At 39.8% G+C, this 19,493-nt stretch overlaps 4 protein-coding genes across 7 annotated transcripts in view; 1 reads left to right on the top strand and 3 right to left on the bottom strand.

Annotated features, from left to right (window-relative positions):
• Window positions 1-19,110, bottom strand: part of LOC103341655 (rust resistance kinase Lr10-like) — an 84,516-nt gene extending 65,406 nt beyond the window's left edge. The window contains exons 1-2 of the mRNA XM_089047534.1: window positions 18,880-19,110; window positions 18,331-18,634 (exon numbers count right to left, since the gene is read on the bottom strand). Coding sequence (XP_088903660.1) covers window positions 18,331-18,634; window positions 18,880-19,110 — 535 coding nt within the window. The remainder of the gene's footprint in view (window positions 1-18,330; window positions 18,635-18,879) is intronic.
• On the top strand, window positions 1,605-5,521 carry NDT2 (NAD+ transporter 2). 2 transcript variants are annotated; one of them, XM_008245051.2, is made up of 9 exons: window positions 1,605-2,150; window positions 2,266-2,349; window positions 2,737-2,843; window positions 3,017-3,065; window positions 3,231-3,343; window positions 4,170-4,264; window positions 4,461-4,549; window positions 4,651-4,745; window positions 4,855-5,521. In XM_008245051.2, the coding sequence occupies exons 1-9, from the start codon at window positions 2,069-2,071 to the stop codon at window positions 5,248-5,250; spliced, it is 1,110 nt and encodes a 369-aa protein (XP_008243273.2). In that variant the 5' UTR covers window positions 1,605-2,068; the 3' UTR covers window positions 5,251-5,521. The 2 variants fall into 2 exon arrangements, with proteins under 2 accessions (XP_008243273.2, XP_088903664.1); XM_089047538.1 differs by having other exon boundaries at window positions 1,606-2,150; window positions 2,258-2,349.
• LOC148919759 (uncharacterized) lies at window positions 6,201-7,445 on the bottom strand. Its single transcript, XM_089047539.1, is given in 2 exon segments — window positions 6,201-6,476; window positions 6,479-7,445. Coding segments are annotated over 2 exon segments (450 nt in total). The 5' UTR covers window positions 6,767-7,445; the 3' UTR covers window positions 6,201-6,314.
• On the bottom strand, window positions 7,574-18,348 carry LOC103341660 (LEAF RUST 10 DISEASE-RESISTANCE LOCUS RECEPTOR-LIKE PROTEIN KINASE-like 1.1). Of its 3 annotated transcripts, none has more exons than XM_089047527.1 (4): window positions 18,331-18,348; window positions 9,584-9,613; window positions 8,950-9,195; window positions 7,574-8,799 (listed from the first exon to the last, which is right to left on the bottom strand). In XM_089047527.1, the coding sequence occupies exon 4, from the start codon at window positions 8,723-8,725 to the stop codon at window positions 7,826-7,828; it is 900 nt and encodes a 299-aa protein (XP_088903653.1). In that variant the 5' UTR covers window positions 8,726-8,799; window positions 8,950-9,195; window positions 9,584-9,613; window positions 18,331-18,348; the 3' UTR covers window positions 7,574-7,825. The 3 variants fall into 3 exon arrangements, with proteins under 3 accessions (XP_088903653.1, XP_088903654.1, XP_088903655.1); XM_089047528.1 differs by lacking the exon at window positions 18,331-18,348 and adding an exon at window positions 9,883-11,010; XM_089047529.1 differs by lacking the exons at window positions 9,584-9,613; window positions 18,331-18,348 and adding an exon at window positions 9,282-9,570.
• Window positions 19,111-19,493: the final 383 nt, after the last annotated feature.

Here is a 19,493-nt window from a genome sequence, read left to right as displayed (position 1 = left end):
AAGGTCTGGATCGTTGAGTTGTGGATGATTTTTCTGGGTAGCCAAAGTCTCCTTTTATAGGCATTAGGAGCTCCAATTTCGTCTGATTTTCTTCTTCCTTTTTCCTTGGCAGCTCCTACCTAGCTCTATTTTGATGAATTTCCCCACCCAAGGAGCATGGGTAAGGAACCCTTTATGGTTCCAATGGCTTGACGCAGCTGGGCTTTCCCAAGGCCTCACGCTTTCATATGTTTTCTCCCAAGCAGAGCTTACAGAGGAAAAGGGGAGAGATGGAGCCTTTTGTCCGATGGACACTTCCCTCACCCCCATGGATTTCCTCTGGTCTTGCCATGGCTCCCTTATGACCATTGTTTGGAATTCAAACAGAATAGGACTTGACGCCAGATTTTTGTAAGTTGCTGGGTTTGGGCTTGTACATATGGCTTGAAAGCCGCTGGAAAGGCTTTTCCCTTTAATTCTATTGATGTGGGCTGGGCTAAATATTTTGGTGGGTTCTTTGGTGTCTTCCTAGAGCATGGGTCAATTTTTCTCCTCTCTCTCATGCTAACCCATATACTTGGGTTCTAGGAATGGGCCCAAAGCCCCAGTGGCTTTGAAACCTTCAAATTGCTTATCTTCCATACCACAACCTTCGGTCAAGCGGTTGATTTCGTGGCTTGGCCCGCTTAAGCTCGTGGACGGCTTGGTATTAGAATCGCATAATTTCTATGCTCGTGCAGGGTTTTATTATGCCATGATAGGCTAGAGTCGGGCCAAGTAGCACCGAATGAGCATGTGAGCGTGATTTAGTAATATCGGTATATCCTTGGCTTATTCCGTGCTTGTTTGGCATGATTCGTGGCTTGTAGCTTGTGTTGGCGGCTCTTATAAATTTTCTTTTGCCGATTGAGCTTATTTTGCATCCAATTACCCATTTGGGCAGCCCCTTGGATTTTGGGCCTCAACATACTCTTTTTCCTTCAACTAGGTTTTTGTCAGGTTTTTCCTAGCAAGGTTTTAACGAGGCAACATAAGAGTATTCAATACCATATTAATGATCCAGAATAAAGTTTCACTCTTTTTTCCTTCGCTTTGGTTTTGTCTCACTGGGTTTTCTAAGCAAGGTTTTTAATGAGAGAACTATGTCATTGTATGGTGGACATCCAAGGGGGAATGTTGTAAATGCATGAGTTGGTGGATGATCACCATACCTCTTAGTATTCCACTGTTGGATTTTATGTAACCTATGCACTAAGTATTTGTAATTAGTACTTGTAACTTATAGGTATATTGTAAATGATGGTATTCAATCTCCTATCTTGTAAGCCTATAAATAGGTGGTTCTACCAAAGATTAAGGAAAGAATAAATATGATGAAACTTTATCTTTAACATATTACTTCTTTTTACATTTTCTCCCTCTAATTTTATAACAAAAAGTTAAAAGTCTGAATTATGAATATTTACATCTATCATCCGCCTACATCAGCACATACGAAAACAAGCAACCGAAAAAAACCAAATGTTGCAGAAAGTGAGCAGCTGCCAGGACCTCTAAAATTCAAGTTAAATTGGAAAGAAAACAAAAAGTGAACAGAAAAAAAGCTGAATGCTTTGGATATTACCATTACGCAGAAATTGAGTTTAAAAAGTAGGAAGATTTCAATTTGATGATGGTCGTCGAAATAGCAGAGAAGAGAGACCAAGGCCAAGCCCCTTTATTTGGTAATTACCGCTTCCCTCCGAGAGAAACAAATTTATGAATTCCAGGTCATTTCCCATTTCCAAATCCAAATCCAAGCAACCCACCTGACACGTTCTCATTCATCGCTTAAACCCTTCAAACAAGCTAACACAGACGGCATAGCTCAACTCTAAATTAATCTCAGTCTTATGGTCTCATGGTCTCGGCTTCCAACCCCAAACACACTCCTTAATCTATTCTTCCTCTATCAAATCAATGTAACTTAGTACCTATAAATATACATATATTCTCATACATACATTAATTAATACATTGGGATTGGCCATGCAAATTACCTTTGATTTGAGTTTGAACCAGCTCTAAGAGACTAGACAGTGCTTTGACGATGGGGGGCGGGGCCGCTCAATCTTCTGACCGCCACACTGTCCGAGATGGCATCTGCCACGCCGGTGCAGGCGCCGCCGCTGGTCAGCTTTTCCCTTCGCTTTTCAATTTCTAGGGTTCCGTTCCTTTGGGAACGCATTGGAAATCTGATGAATTTCTCATTCTTGTCTGCGAATTGGTTATATTTAAGCTTTGCAGGTGCTATGGCGGCAACGTTCGTGTGCCCTTTGGATGTCATCAAGACTAGGCTACAGGTCCATGGCATGCCTCCGGGACAAAGGGGTATTCTTCACTACTCTTGAACATATTATGTTGTATTTATCAGTGGTCAGAGGAAATGGGTGATTCTGGGTTTGCTGGCCTTAATTTATCTATAGAAAAGTTGGGGCAAGTAGCGATTTTTAACCATACTAGAGTCACTAGCTAATGTATTGGAAGTATGCTGAACACATGTTTAGGTGGAAACTGGAAATGGAATCATAGTCAGATTAGAGTTTCAATTTTTGATCTGTAGATTATTCCCACAAATGAGAAAATATGCATTGAGTAGTAGAAGTATGCCACACATGCCTTAGGCTCTATACTTGTAGTTCGTACTGCATACCGCGTATTGTTACTCTTGTTGATATATGAATGTTCTTCTTTGTTATCCTTTTGGCCTATGCTCAGGTAGTATCATTATCACAAGCCTACAAAACATATTAAAAACTGAAGGTTTGAAGGGGATGTATCGTGGCCTTTCACCAACAATTTTAGCGCTACTTCCAAACTGGGCAGTGAGTATTACTTTTGTTGCCTATATATTGTGAAACAAGTCTTTGGGAACCCTTATACTGTGCAAACTTGAGTTCCGAAGGATATGGGTCCCTCTTTCAGATCACATGCACATTATAATCTAACATACTTTATAGAGTTCTGTTGGTGACATAAGTATTCTATTCATATGTAGGTGTACTTCACAGTTTATGAGCAACTCAAAGGCCTACTCCAGTCGCATGGTTGGTTTCCTAAATGTCGCTTACTTGAAAATTTGTGTCGGTCTTCTCATGATATCTTATGAAACACATAGTATTCCTCTATTCTTGGTTTAGTTATGAGCTATGGGGGATACTTGATAGTATTTGTTTAGTTGGTTTTAAACATTCACTATTGTCATGCTGCAGTTGATGGCAGCAGCGAACTTACGATTGGTGCAAATATGATAGCTGCTGCTGGTGCCGGGGCTGCCACAGCCATTACAACAAATCCATTGTGGGTTGTTAAGACCAGACTTCAAGTAAGTTTACTGTTCTTGTCTTTGTAATTCATTTAAAATGGGACTAGATATATTATATATTATATTCTTATGATTGTTCTTTCATTGATTGTAATAATGACATCTGTGATTCTATCTCATTTTCTGCTTGACCACATGCTTATTTCGTGGTTAAGTTTCCTCATAATTATATTAGAGTGGACAGTATTTAAGAATGCATATGCCCTTTCAAGCATGGGAGTTTGCTTTTGTTTGCAATAGCAAATGCTTCTTTGTGTTGCAGTCTCACAGAAGTACTAAAACCGGGGAATTTTTACTGAAAATTGATGGATTTCAGAGGATCAAAGTTATGCAATATCAGTGCTAAGACGGATGCATTGGCCAAGCTGGCATAGATTTTGTACTATAAAAGTATGGCTCCTGGGAAGTGGATATGAAGAGATATGAGTTTAATATGATATAACTTCTAACTTGTTAGAGGTTTCTGTTTTGAAGTAACATGTGCTTCTTTTTAAATTTGTTTCCTTTTTTGCCATAATTTGGTAGCTTATATCTTACGGTGATGTTATCTGTTCCTTTTTGAAATTGAATTGGAGATCCATCTAATTGTTAGAGATGGTCCTAGAGTGCTTATAGTTATAGGTTTTCAAGAAATGTGTGGGCATATAATATCCTTGGGGTTGATGCGTAATCTAACTTGGGTAATGAATCTCTTCCACATAATTACATATCTTGAGCTTCTGGCTTAACTCAATGCTCATGGTTTTAGAAAATTTAAGAACTTCACATTTATTAATGTTTGAACTCCTGTCATTTTTTTTAAACATTCTTGATCATCTTTATGTAGACACAAGGAATGAGGCCTGGTGTGATTCCTTACAAAAGCATGAGATCTGCTTTCACAAGGATTGCAACTGAGGAAGGCATGCGAGGTCTATATAGGTCATTTTTCTTGTTTTCAATTATAGCATGTAGATATGACACTAGACTAGGAATTTCATATTTGACGCTTAAGTACTAATCAAAATTCTCTTTCCGTTCCAAATTGGTATAAAGAAACCCTCTCAAGTTATAATAATTATGAAAGTGTGGTTTCCGTTCATGATACCTTTTTTGTTGTTTTTGTGGTTTCAAACAGTGGGATCTTGCCTTCTTTGGCTGGGATAAGTCATGTTGCAATTCAGTTTCCTGCTTATGAAAAGATAAAATCTTTTATGGCAAAAAGGGGTAATGTGATATGTTTTCTTCTGTGCTAGATTGTTTTACTGGAATCTTCAGTATTTTCTTATTACTAACTTTATCTGAACGCATGAAATTTAACTTTTCAGATAATACAACTGTTGATAAGTTAAACCCTGGTAATGTTGCCATTGCCTCATCGATATCCAAAGTAATTGCTTCAGTAATAACTTACCCTCACGAGGTATGCTCAGCTAGACTTCTTATTAAACACATTGGAATTTGGACTGCTTACAACTTAAAAATTTTCATTCTTTCTTTCTCATGTTTTGTTATCGTTATCCTGTCTGCAGGTTGTGCGCTCCAGGCTGCAAGAGCAAGGCCAGGCCAGACATATTGAAGCCCAGTATGCAGGGGTTATTGATTGTACAAAGAAGGTGTTCCAAAAGGAAGGCCTTCGTGGATTTTATAATGGTTGTGCCACTAATTTATTAAGAACCACTCCTTCTGCTGTGATTACATTTACCAGTTACGAGATGATAGATAGGTTCTTGCGGAGGGTTGTACTTAAAGAAAAAGAGCATTCAAATGGCCGCCCTAAGCCTGATGGCCATGCTGAATCTCGGCAGGGAAATGGAGGCAACGAGAGAGTGGTGAATAACTCTGATTTGCGGCAATCACAATCCCAAACAAATCAGAGCACACCGATTCCTCTTGCAAACAAAGAGCAGCTAGCAGCAAGACACTGAACGACGACTCTCTTTTTTGAACTTAATTTTGATTGTAAGAAATTTTTCTGTAATAATTAAATTAAATAACAAGATAGATGAATGTAAGCCCATTTGAAGAAGGGAAGAAAAAAAAGTTATTTGCCTTCTTTGTATTTTACTTTTCAAATGTACGCCATTGAATTAGCATTGAAGTAGTTCTTTCCATCCCTATGATTCGAAAGCAGAGAACTGTTACATTTATTTGGACGAGCAAAAGTTTTTTTTTTCTTTCATGGATTTCATATTTTGTTATAACTAAGAGCATCTTCAGTAAAGTTGCTATACTTTGATTCTTAGCCATTTTAGTTAGAATGAGGGCAAAATGAAGCTCCAGCGTATGGTTCTCTATTTTGTAGAACTCCCTATTTGAGTTTGGTGCCTCTCTACATTTGGAGAGGAGAAGAGAGAAATTGAGGGTTCTTCATTTCTTATTGTTCTCTCTACCTAGGCACGCAACCCTTTCTCACCTCTTACTTTTTGATTTTTTAATGAACTTTTAATTTAGAGAGGAGAAGAGAAATAATATTATAGATTAGCCAAAGTAGAGAACATTGTTGGAGAAAATAGTTTGCTATAATGACTTTCTAGCTATTTTGACTAAAATTTGGAGACTCTCAGGGTTGCAGAGAATGACCTCCAAAATGGGATTGCCAATTGGTTTTCAATCGGATTGCGAGATAAGAATTTTCAAAAGTTGTGCTTTTTCAAATGGCCAAGCTTGAGCTTTGGTGGTGTAATAAAGCATGCCTTATTATTCTTTGCCCTTTTTCCCCTCAAGCTCAAGGGCACAGCTTTTGCTTTACTTCAGTGATTTCCCACCAGCCACGGCCCTGGTCCATGCCACTTTAACTTTAACAAGATACCTCAAAAAAGATTGATAATGGCGTGCATACAAAGTTGTGTTTCTCTTTGATTATCAAAATCACATATATCAAAAATATTTTTTAAGTGCATGATTAGAGAACACATGTTTTTCCCTTGAGACATGCTTTAATTGGATATAGCAACAAGAAGAGGGTACAAAAAATTAGGATTTAATTAATTTACTCAGGAATGGTAACGAGCACAGGGCGCCAAGCCCTTCTCAGTAACAACGACTTGTAACGGAAACCGGTCCAGCCCGGTCTAGGCGAACCCGGCCCAACTCCACCAACTGCTTTACCCGCCACCACCAAACCGAACTCTTGCCGCGTATCATCTCACTCTTCCTTTTCTCGTTCAATTCAAAAGGCGGGGAAGACACAAAGAGGTCCTTGAGGCTGTGCCTCTGAACCGGAGCCGGAGCCTTCTGCGGCAGACACTGAACCGGCGGATCTCGTCGGCGACTGCTGCTCCGGGTCAGGAGCATTAGCAAGGTGGGTTTGCGGCGGCGGAGCTGGATCAATGGGCTCGTTCTTGGGCTTCTGGTTGGGCTTTGGGCCACGCCGCACTGCGTCGCGAGCAGCTTGAACTTCTGTAGCGTCCCCATCTTTTGAGGTTTGTTGCTAACTGGCATGATCTCTATGTATACATGCGGGGGAGTCTCTTGCTGTGGGTTTGTAGGGAATTTGAATTTAAATGGGTGAATGATTGCCGGGTAGAGACAATTGATTGCTTCTGAAATGGAAAAAAGGATATGTTGGGAAGTGGATGCATCTTTTTTATACACTACTTAGACTAATAGTGATTGGGTCTCTCCCTTTTTCACAATTTGAAAGGGAGGGTTTTGAGGGTTTTGGGAGGAAAAAGAGAGAAAAGAGAGAGAGAGAGAGAGAGAGAAAGAGGTGCATTTTCCAAGTAAAATTCCAAATGTGCTAAATCCAAAATCTAAAATCTATGGGGTTCTGAAAAAGAGGTACGTACACCTCATTCTTTGACTGAAGACAATTGAAAAGTCAGGTTTAGGCCATGACCATTGATGCCTGCCTATTTGTGGAATGGGGAATTTGTAAAGAAAAGATGCAAGTCTTGATTGCCCATTGAGGTGAGCCAGCCTGCATTTCTTCTAGATTCCATTTTCTAGGTTGGAGTAGTATGTACCCAAGATTCTTGAGCAATTATGTTGTCATTACCTCACCATCGTAATGTGATTAGCTTTTGAACTAAAAACCCTAACAAAAAAATCCAATTTTAAAAGAGTTTATATAAATGTTTAGTGAAAGAGTAGCTTTAATCTAATATGATATAAAAAAATCTAGAACCTTTTAATCGTTTCTTTCCGTTTTTCCGGGTAGAGGAGGTGCTCAACAAATCAGACAATCCAAAACTTGGTTAATAAAGAATATCAGAGGAAGCAGAGGCCAGAAGGAAATGGACAACGGTGGAAGATCTAAATGGGCATTCATGAACTGAAATATAATGTAAAATATGAACATTAAACAACAGCATCTCCATCTAATATGTACAATCCCTCGAGCCTTTACCTCGCAGTACTGATATGCCTAACTGGATGTATTTTTTCTATTACCAACAAATCAAGGAGATGAGTACAAAATAACCTCAACCCACCTAATCAAATCTGAAACACATTCATGTTCTGTATTATGAAACTTAATAGAATGGGGGAAAATATATATCAGGCACTGGCATTAGGTGTAGTAGACCTAGTGCTAGGCCATTTTTGGGTCACTGAAATTGGTGAAGATAGTAGTCTCTTGTTCTTCAGCAACCCAATCTCATCACAATCTGGTGAAGGTGGTGGCAGTATATTCGTTTTCATCCCGGCATTATCAAATGCCGGCTTTAAATTATCTGGCAAATCATACCCGCTTTCAATCATCTTCAAAGCCTCCAAAACCTCACACATGGTAGGCCTCATGTCGTTGTCCTGCTGCAAACATTGAAAAGCCAACTCTGCCACTGCAATTACCATCCTTCTAACTTCATCATCTGACTCAAATCCGAGACATTGATCAACCAACTCATTGAATAAACCTTTCTGAATCTTGCTTACGGCTAAGTTAGACAAATTAATCTCATGCCTATGCCTGCTTATATCAACTGCTGGCAGAGATGATATAAGCTCAATGAGAACAACCCCAAAACTATAAACATCACTTTTACTAGTTAGCTGGTAACACTGGTGGTACTCTGGGTCAACATAACCAGGGGTCCCTTGTGGAGCAGTTGAGACATGGGTGACATCCATGGGGAAAAGCCTGGAGAGCCCAAAATCTGCAACTTTTACACAAAAATTGTTATCAAGGAGAATGTTGGTAGTCTTCACATCACGATGTACAATTTCGGAAGCATGGAGGTAAGACAATGCGCTCGCGGTTTCTATAGCAATGCTCATACGAATAGGCCATGCCAGTGCGCCAGTGTCTGCTCGCTCGCCGTGGAGATGATCAGCAACAGTGCCATTGGGAATGTATTCGTACACAAGGAGGAGTTCACGGCTGCGGCGTGAAGTGCAGCCATATAGGGAGACTAAATTTTGGTGGCGCAGACGAGTGAGAATTTCAATTTCATTCATAAACTGTTCCACACGTTTGTAATTGTGCTCATATAAACGCTTGACTGCAACTTCCCGGCCATCTTTGAGTTTGCCTATATTATTGATTAAAGAAAGGCCTTTCAGTAAGGTGCTGCAGATGTACTCTGCAACTTCATTCCCTCTTTAACTGCCTAAAGTAACTGTTATATTTTTATTTTGTTTGTTTTTCAAAAAACAAAAGCATAGATTTTTTGAACTCTTACCGTAGTACACGGTTCCAAAACCTCCATCTCCCAGTTCTTTTTCACCATCAAAATGATTAGTGGCTTCTTCAAGTTCAGTGTAGGTGAAGACTGGGACACCAAAGTAGGTGACGCCCCCTTCTATGTCTGAATTTGTGTGGGGCTGAGAAGAAATGTTCCTTGAGAGGAAGTTTGATGCAGCGCGTTTTTGTTTGTAATGCCACAGAAGAAACAAGCATACTGCAATAAGTACTGGACATCCAATACCTGAAGCATGCAAGTGAGAGAGGTCAACTTTTAACCAAAGGACTGCATTGAGTCAAATTATAAAACAGTTACAGAGCAGTTTATACCAGCGGTTGCTTAAAAGAGAGTTAAATTTGATCAAGGGTATCTTTTACAGAGCATTCAATTTACTCCCCCACCGTGTTTAAGCACATAGTGCGAAACTTGGGAAAGGAGGCATTAATGAACGGTGTACACTGCAAGAAATATGGTAATATTCAAAGCTTGTTCATTTCATGTATCCTTAGAAAAGTAATCCTCTGTTGAGAGGCACTTGGGACTGATTTGATTTCCTTTCTGGGTTATAATAGTTGTCCTAGATGATCATCCATATGAATTAGATATTTAACTTCAGAGATATCAATCTTACCTAGTCCTAGCTTCAATCCCAATTTATCTCCTGCAACATAAATTGCAAAATGAAAATTTTGTTAGCTGAAGCAAAGAAGATTGAAGTGGCATATATATAATTGGCATTCAACAAAAACAAGATGGTGCATAACGATCATTTAAAAACTCATATGTACTTGCGTGTGTGTGTGTTTGTACCGAATACAAAGTATTTTCAACACTCTTTCCTTTTTTTGGGAGTTGTATCCTTGGAAGAAAGGAAATGGATAAATAACGAAGGACATCTAATTTGATGTACATCTATTCCGATGTATATACCTTTTTCTCCAACGGAACATTGAAATTTTCCCTTGTTGTCAACAAGGCATGTTCCGTTTCTAAAATAACATCGTTCACATTCCTCGCTTACTGCAGTCGAAGCTGGAACTCAGTAAGTGAAGGGGTATATTGATTTGGATCGAATGGGATCTGAATGATTGTACACAATGGTAGGTGACTTACTAAACTATCATCAGACGAACTATTATTGTAGTAAGTATGCTTATCATTTTTGCAGTGGCTTTTAAGAACTGTGTTGGGGAGGTGGGTATTGTTGCATTTGAAGAGGGTCAGGTTGTATGCGAATATTTCATCAAAGATTGGAGAAGGGCTGGGAAGACTCAAATTGTCGAAAATTTGATCATCGCATAAACTGTGTTCCAAGCGCTGCTGGAGCTCTCTGTCATTGATAAAAATCGTATTTGTTTCAGAGATGCTCTCCAATTCATGCCAGTATCCTTTCTCTTTCAGTTGGATCCTCGGATTATCTTGATCAGAACAATCAACTGTGAACAACCCGCCGCATTCAGGAGGATGCGTCTGACTTTTGAAGGGGAACTGGATCATGCGTACCTTTTCATTACAGTATTCGGGATGACAGTGTTTGTTGATTTTCAACTCCTCGGTAGAGTGAAGAACCACGAGATGAGTGAGAAGAGAGAAAATAAACAAAGCCACGGGAGCCATCGAGAAATTCCCAGCTGAACTGAAGAGCCAGAACTAAAGCACCACGGAAAAAGAAAAACAAAAGGATCTACTTCTCAAGTTCAGAACAAGACTGCTGAATTGTTTACTTCCATTCTTGCTTCACAATATATTAAGTTCATTCTGTGTTTAACACGCTAGTTGACTTGGAAATTGGAAGGGGAAGACTCGTACAACTAGGTTGAAACAAGTGCTTGATAAACACACTGTTGATTGGTTGGCTTAAAGACGAGACTCCCATGAGGGAGTTTCCTTCTCATCTTCCCCATTGACCAGCACTCGAAAGAAAGACTTGACCCCTTGACTTTTCAGCCCATGATGATAACATTCAAAATTGAAATCATGGTCTTAAAAAAGAGATCACCTTGCAACTCCTTTGAACCACACATTACGGCAGCAAAGATAACTTCTCCTGACTCGTGAACCAGGTTTCGCCCTTCTTTCGGGTGTACTTACATAATTGTGTGAACACTGGACAGTCCGAACAGTTTCACATCCATGAAAAGCATCTTAGTTGAAACGTTGACTGCAAAGAATGCTACTATGATATGGAATTACAGAATATTATTTGGTCGTAATGGCATCCCATATATGATATATCTGACCTAATAAATAAATAATATACCAAAAGGCATCATCGTTGTTATATAATTTTGGTCATTATCATTTCCCTCCCGCAATTTAAGAAAGAATATGAGGAGTTGGCATTAGTAAAACGTAATTATGAACTGGGTCCTTTTTTCTGGCTGTCATTTTCTCTGGCGGTCTTGATGGTTTAAGTAGGAGACGGGGTAAGAGGAAAACGTATCCACAAGGGTACCTAACCTAGACTTTGTGGTGTTAGTCGTGGATGACTAATTGAAGGGACCCATCCCATTGGCCGGATTGATACAATGGCTACGGAAGCAGGACTTTCTAAGTTTTGTTCTACACTCTGTTCCTTGTTCTCTCTCAACAACAGAGTCCTCTGTTTCATTCATTCTTCAAGACCACTTCAGTTTTGAATTTGACAAGCGCAAATCCATATATATATATATATATATATCTTGGCCTCTTGCCTGCGACTTCTTTAAGCTGAAATTTGTGATGGGTTTTGTTGGTTCTTAAAATTAGATTAGAGACTGAGACTTAACTCAGTCTGGTTTCAATCCATGTCATTGAAAGATTGAGCTTATAGCACATTGATGTCGAGGGTGGCTTACCACCATTTGGTTCGGTTGCCCTTCTTCATCTATAGGCACAAAACCTAGAAGGCACACAGCCTGTTGTATCCGAAATCCAAGTCCTTATAAACAGGAACTAAAGCAACAAATGAGCAGCCAGGCCAGCAGCATTGGAAGCATAAGATATTCTAGATTTCTTGCAACCAAGAGAATACAAGATGAATGACTTGTGGCCTTAAACAAAACTATCTGACTTGCCTGTTTCTTTTTCCTTCCATGTTTAACTTTCAAACTCGCACAGTAATTGGGTTTAGAAGACCTACATCTATAATTTGATAATCCTTAATCATTGACCAAAAGGCATGGTTTCATGGACTCCAAGTCATAAAATAAGTTATTGTATCCTACATCTATAATTTGATAATCCTTAATCATCGACCAAAAGGCATGGTTTCTGTTGGCGTGACTTGTGGATATTGACTTACTTTCCTTACACACCAAGGATTCCTATTTTATTTGTAATTGATTTACTTTAACTCCTGATTTCCTACTGTAAATAGATTTAGGAATTTATTATTTACTTGCCCATTCAGGTTTTGTTGTGTTATAAATATGATCTCCTACAAGGAGAAGAATACATAAAAATTCCCACAAACAAATATTCTCTCATAGTTTTCATATTTTAGCATGGTATCAGGCGACATGATCTTGGAATTGCTGACTCTAGTTTCAAACCCCCGCCCGCTATGGGGGTTGATGATTTTTTCAACCCTCATGGAGGTAGCACCACCGACTCCTTCTCTCCTTCTCAACCAACCATACCTGAGTTGAGTGCCCAAATGGCTCAGCTCCTACAGATGCAGACTTTGGCCCCAAATTTGATCCTGAATCAGGATCCTATTTTGATGACCCCGAACCCGATCGGAATCAGGATCCTATTTTGACGACCTCAACCCCGACCTCGACTATGACAACGACGACCCCGACCCCGACTCCGAAGACAACCTCGACCCCAACTCCAATGATGACCACAACCCCGAATTTGTCTATGATTCGACCTCGATCCCGATTTCGACTCGACTCCGGCCGACTCGGCCTGGATCCCGATCCGATTCCTACTCTACCATCTTATGCATCTTCCATGCATGATTATGACTTCTCGACTAACGACACCGACACATGGACTAGGTTGCGCATATTGTGGTGATCCGAGACACACTCGTGAGACTTGTTTTAAATTGCATGGCTACCCCGATTGATGGGCTACTCTTAAAGATCGAGGACAATGCAATACGACCAGTAATGGTACTGGTTATGGATTCCATACTTCCGATAAGATTGATTCCAGGAGTTGGATAATTGATTAGGTGCAACGATCATATGACGTTTGATCTTGATGATTTCCTGAATACTACACAACCTCAACGAACTGTATTGCAAATGCCAATGGCGTTTTATCTGTGATGAGGGGTGGACCTTTATTGCACTCTCATCCTCTCTCACACTGTCTAATACTTTACTTGTTCCATCTTTATCCACTAAATTGTTGTCTGTTAGTCAGCTTACTGAACAATTGAATTGTTGTGTACTCATTTACCCGAGTTTTTGTTTGCTTCAGGATATTCACACTAAGGAGATTCTTGGTCGTGGTACTAAGAGAGGGGGGCTATATTATGTCGATGACTTCAGTCCTGGCATGGCTAACAGTGTGACGCATCCCTTTGATAGCAAACAAAAGCAAATTTGGTTATGGCACCGTCGATTGGGACATCCGTCTTTTAGTTATATGAAGCATCTTATACCAGATTTATTCTCAGGTTTCAAGGACTCCGACTTCACATGTGATACTTGTATTTTGGCTAAGAGTCACCGTGTGCCCTACCCGTTGAGTACGAACAAGTGTACTACTCCATTTACGTTAATTCACTCTGATGTCTGGGGACCTTCACCTATCACTGCTCCTTCTGGTGTTCGATGGTTTGTCACATTCATAGATGATTGTACACGGATGACATGGCTTTATTTGCTGAAGAATAAAAACGAAGTGTTTTCCTGCGTTTTCCATTCCACAAAGATGAAAACTCAGTTTAATGCTCAAATCCAGATTCTTCGCTCCGACAATGGTGGAGAATTTGTCAATCATGACTTTCAGACTTACTTCCAACAACATGGAATTATCCATGAGACGACTTGTCCTCAGACACCGCAACAAAATGGTGTTGCTGAACGAAAGAATCGACATCTTCTTGAAACCGCCCAAGCACTTCTGATTGGCGCTCATGTTCCTCGCCATCACTGGGATGATGCTATTGTCACCGCAGCTCACCTAATCAACCGCATGCCTTCGGTGTATTGACTTTTAAAACTCCCTTACAGGTGCTTGCGCAACACGTACTATCTTCTGCTTTTGGTACTCACACCCCGAATCTTTGGATGTGTGGCTTTCGTTCATCTCCACAAAAATCAACGTAGCAAACTTGATCCATGTGCGCTTCGTTGTGTTTTTGTGGGTTATGCCACTCATCAGAAAGGCTACCGCTGTTATCACCCTCCTACCCGACGTCTATGTCACTTTGGATGTGACCTTTCTGGAATCTAAGCGGTTCTTCCATGACCCATCATCCAATTCTACGCAGGGGGAGATACAAAATGAAGAGCAGAATTGGAGCAACTTGGAAAAATAAGAAATTCTCCTATGTATAGAAATGATTGATCATCCCAGTCTGGAGCACAAGATTATTCTCTGCCAAAAAGCGACCAATCGCCCATTCATAGCGATCAATTACCGACCCACCTGATTCATACGAAGATATTCTGTCTGAGTCTCACACCTACAGCATAATATAGAACAACAAGATGAAGACTCTCTAACTCAACAGTACCAACAGACCAATCTCCGAGAATATCCTTGAGGTAACTACTCCTACTAGACTTGTGCATTTAGAGGATAAAACTATTGGATATCAATTACCTTTCAGGCAAAATCATGGGAAGCCACCAAACCGCTATTCACCTGATATTGGCAAGACATCCAAGTATCCAATTGCAAATCATGTATCTACTGAGAAGCTGTCTGAACCACTCAAGAATTTTGTGCATCAGTTGTCTGCTATCCATATTCCAACCAAGGTCTCTGAAGCATTGAAAGATCCTAAGTGGGTCCAAGCTATAAAAGAGGAGATGAAAGCACTTGAGAAAAATCAGACTTGGACATTGGAGACTATACCACGAGGAAAAAAGACTATCGGATGTAAATGGGTGTTTACTATAAAACACAATGCATATGGATCTATCGAGCGATACAAGGCAAGACTTGTGGCAAAAGGGTACACACAGACCTATGGTATAGACTATGAAGAAACCTTTGCTCCAGTTGCAAAGTTAAACACCGTCAGAGTCTTATTGTCCCTTGCAGCTAATTTGGATTGGCCACTACACCAATTTGATGTAAAGAATGCTTTTCTACATGGCGAACTCACGGAGGAGGTGTACATGGACATTCCTCCTGGTTATAATACTACTCAGACTGGAACAGTTTGCAGGCTACGAAAAACATTGTATGGGTTGAAACATCACCACGTGCATGGTTTGGACGGTTCACCATGGCAATGAAGAACAATGGTTTCAAACAGTGCAACTCAGATCATACTTTGTTCTTGAAACATCGGAAAGGGAAGGTAACAACATTAATAATTTATGTTGATGATATGATTATTACTGGGAATGATAAATAAGAAATATCACAGCTACAAGACTATCTGGCTACAGAGTTTGAGATGAAGGATCTAGGTGGACTCAAGTATTTCTTGGGAATTGAGGTGGCTCGATCGCAGCAAGGCATATTTCTCTCTCAAAGGAAATATGTCTTGGACTTGTTGACAGACACAGGAATGCTAGATTGCAAACCTGCGGACACTCCTATTGTTCAGAATCATCATCTTGGAGAATATCCGAATCAAGTTCCAACTAACAAAGAAAGATACCAAATGTTAGTGGGAAGATTGATCTATTTGTCACATACTCGACCAGACATTGCTTATGCATGAGCGTTGTCAGTCAATTTATGCACTCTCCAAGTGAAGACCACATGAATGCAGTTCTTCGGATACTTAGATATTTGAAGTCTGCGCCTGGAAAAGGACTTATTCTCAAAGTATGGTCATCTAAATATTGATGGTTATTCAGATGCAGATTGGGCAGGTAATGTAACAGATAGAAAATCCACATCGGGTTACTTCACATTCGTGGAGGTAATTTGGTGACATGGAGGAGCAAAAAGAATGTAGTAGCTTTATCCAGTGCAGAAGCCGAGTTCAGATGTATGACTAAAGGGATTTGTGAACTTCTTTGGTTAAGAAAGTTGCTTACTGAACTTGGGTATAAACCTACATCTACAATGAATCTCTTTTGTGACAACAAGGCTGCTATAGCCATTGCACAGAATCCGGTTCAGCATGATCGTACTAAACATGTTGAGGTGGATCGACACTTCATCAAACAAAGCTTGAGGCTAAAGTGTTTCAGTTTCCTTTTGTGAAATCCGAGGATCAATTGGCGGTATTTTGACAAATGCGATTTCCAGTAAAGCATTCCACAATTCACTGGATCAGTTGGGCATTGGCGACATCTATGCACCAACGTGAGGGGGAGTGTTAGTGACTTGTGGATATTGACTTACTTTCCTTACACACCAAGGATTCCTATTTTATTTGTAATTGATTTACTTTAATTCCTGATTTCCTACTGTAAATAGATTTAAGAATTTATTATTTACTTGCCCATTCAGGTTTTGTTGTGTTATAAATATGACCTCCTACAAGGAGAAGAATACATAGAAAATTCCCACAAACAAATATTCTCTCATAGTTTTCATATTTTAGCAGTTTCATGGACTCCTTAGGCTTCCAACGGAACACCTTGCCGCCCGCATATAGCAGAAGCTAAGCGCTTGAAAGCGCGCATTAGCCCCAACGCGATGCGATTAGTGAAAGCAGTGAACCGCCTATGCTCAGGCGGAGATTCTCGACCCTTTTTTCGAGCAAGTCTTGGAAAACCTCATTCTTCTTCACCAACATGTTATCAAATATTGGTTATAATTTAATGAACTCAAACTGCAATTTGAACATTAGCCACTCAAGCATCTGATTTAGAATTGTCTTAGAGTTGAAGATTAAGGACAGTCTAGTGCTAGGATTAGGAAAGATTATACAGTTGATAAGTGCGCTTGCCTAGTGCTATTATAACTAGGGAGACTAAAAATTTGCAGTTATGAAGGTTCCCATTCTCATTCCACGATTCTATAAACCCTTTCTGTCAACTTAAGGGAAAGAAGAGTGATGCTATGCTAGTACTATGCACTATTTGAAGGTGGTTTTGTTTTTGGTGCAATAATGCATGCCTATTGGACAATCCAATACTGCAGCACTACTGCACGCTGTGGGTCATTTCTAGCACTCACAAACTCACAATGGCATATGACTCTGGGACTTCTGTGGCTCTCTCTGTCTCTTTGTCTCTACCACGCAACCAAGTTTTATGTGATGAAAGTGTCCAATTTAAAGTTCAAACAACCAATAAGGATTTGTATAATGCATTTATGCAATGCAACGGTCTGTCACAATTTCAAAAGATGGCTATAAAGTGTAAGCACTGGTTTGCGTTTGGTAATTGGTTTATGTGGGTTCCAGGCGTTTGGTGGTGTCCTTTTTGTTTCCAGAACAAGGATTATGAATCTTTCTTCACATAGAAGTTTCAGTTTTTGAGGGTAGCATTAAGATGAACATTGATGATCTCCAAAGAAACAACAGAGATAATGACAACAAATGGGGTTTAATAAATAACAGGCAGAGGTCGTTGGTGGTGGTTTTAGTCAATAATGGCTGGTGAGGAATGAAATGACCGACATACACCAGCAAATTTGTGTAGTTGGAGTGCATTGAATGTGACAGACTGTAGAGGGTTTAAACTTGTTCTACATATATCAAAGAAAAGGGTTTTTATTAACTTGGTCGTGAATTAAGACATTGTTCATGATCAAATTCTACTTTCAGGCTTTCAGCGCAACCGGAACCGGGGACGGGGATGAAATTATCTGAAAGTTTAGGTTCACTTACAGACTGAATGATGTTAAATCTAAAATATCATCTCAATATCTAAATCTAAATTTGTCTACTTCTCTAATCTTATTTATTGAAAATGTGAATGCTTCTCAATTATTATGTTCTTTCCTTTTCAGATTGTGACGTTTATGCCTCGGTTATATTATATATATCATGTCATAAAATAAGTTATTGTATCCTATATTCTTCTTTTTGTAGATAGAAGTTAGAAGCTGCATCACTTTTTTTTGTTTTGTTTAGAGGTTCAAGATTTGAATCCATAACGTTTGATATTCAAAGTCGTGTATCAGCAGCACCCACTTAACTATTTTCTATTTAAACAACCGCCATTTTTCTTGAATCAAATGTACGGTAGGAATTAGACTATTCTATGCCCAAGTGGACAATTATCTCATGCCAGAAAGTATCTAATTATTCATAATAATTTCATGTACATAGAAGATTAAAAGTAAAAAACTAACCTTCATCATCCCGGCAGCGCACAGAATGAGTCCTCCGTGGGCAGAGACACCTAAAATGGTAGGTTGTGTAATTGAAGCCACACCTCCCTCCACTGTTTTGGCAGCGGCTGCAGTCACTAGCAAGCCAATTCAGCTCAAACCCTCTGCTCAAAACCTCTTGTATTAATCCCACCTCACCATTCTCACCCCCTCTTCCAGCATGAGCCACCACCACTTCTCCTCCACACTTGCGACTTCCAAATTTTGGATATTCATCCCGAGGCAGAGCCAGAACTGAAGTATTACTTCTGGTTTTGTTAGTTCCCTGATCAAAGCAACCGACTTTATACTTTGGAAATGACTCAACCACAGAAGAGTTGCAATTGTAGAGCAAAAAGAAGTCAGCTTGATTTGAAGCCAACTTGTACTGATCATTGGGAAAGGTTATGTTATGAAGTGATGAAATATTATCATTACAGGCAGTGCTGCTTAAGTAGCCTGAAAGCAGAGAATTTGAGACAAGAAGAGACTTGTTTTGGTAATCGATGTTGTGGATGGTGTAATTGTTACCAGACAATTGGAGAAGTGGGTAGGCGTCTTCACCATCTCCATGGCAAGAGAGCTGGAAGCCAGGGTAGCCACAGAAGGAAGCTTGCTTGCCTTGGATGTAGAATGGATAGCTAATGTCTTGTCGCCACAACTTACGGACACACTGCAGTTTTGGTAGTAAAAGTCCAGAGCAAAAGAGGCTTCTGTTAGGAGGAGAAACATCACAATGAGGATGCAGAGGTTTTGATTCATTTGGGATATTGTAAATTGTGGCGCGGAGACAGTGAAAAGGATAATAAATGGCAGAGAGAGAGAGAGAGAGAGAGAGAGAATGAGAGACAAAATATAATAATAGTAGTTTCGAGAGTTGTATTTGAAGAGGGTGGCTTTGACTTGATAACTGCCCAACTGGAAGCCTCTGGAGCTGACAGTTGACACTTTTTGAGCATTGGAAAGCTGTCTTTATAATCTGCCTCACATCTTAGACTCTTGAATTTAAGCCGCTAGTTGCCTAAATGGGTCATATTCTAAGAAAGTCGTACAACTTGACCAATGTCAAAATTCAACTTTTGCTTTACATTGCCTTCTCTACAGGGCCACACACACACTTTTACTCTGAATTTGAAATGATAATC

Source organism: Prunus mume, linkage group LG2 (genome assembly GCF_029339155.1).
Source record: "Prunus mume cultivar Tortuosa linkage group LG2, ASM2933915v1, whole genome shotgun sequence".
Lineage (NCBI taxonomy): Eukaryota > Viridiplantae > Streptophyta > Magnoliopsida > Rosales > Rosaceae > Prunus > Prunus mume.
Note: the sequence above shows the minus strand (reverse complement) of the source record. Positions and strands in the feature narration are given on the sequence as shown.

What these genes read in the sequence shown, in the direction of transcription:
- LOC103341660 (XM_089047527.1), bottom strand. Translation starts at nt 8,725, where the DNA reads ATGAATGAAATTGAAATTCTCACTCGTCTGCGCCACCAAAATTTAGTC.
- NDT2 (XM_008245051.2), top strand. Translation starts at nt 2,069, where the DNA reads ATGGGGGGCGGGGCCGCTCAATCTTCTGACCGCCACACTGTCCGAGAT. An exon ending in TTGTTAAGACCAGACTTCAA is followed by an intron (nt 3,344 to 4,169) that starts GTAAGTTTACTG and finishes ATCTTTATGTAG; the next exon opens with ACACAAGGAATGAGGCCTGG. An exon ending in GGCATGCGAGGTCTATATAG is followed by an intron (nt 4,265 to 4,460) that starts GTCATTTTTCTT and finishes GGTTTCAAACAG; the next exon opens with TGGGATCTTGCCTTCTTTGG.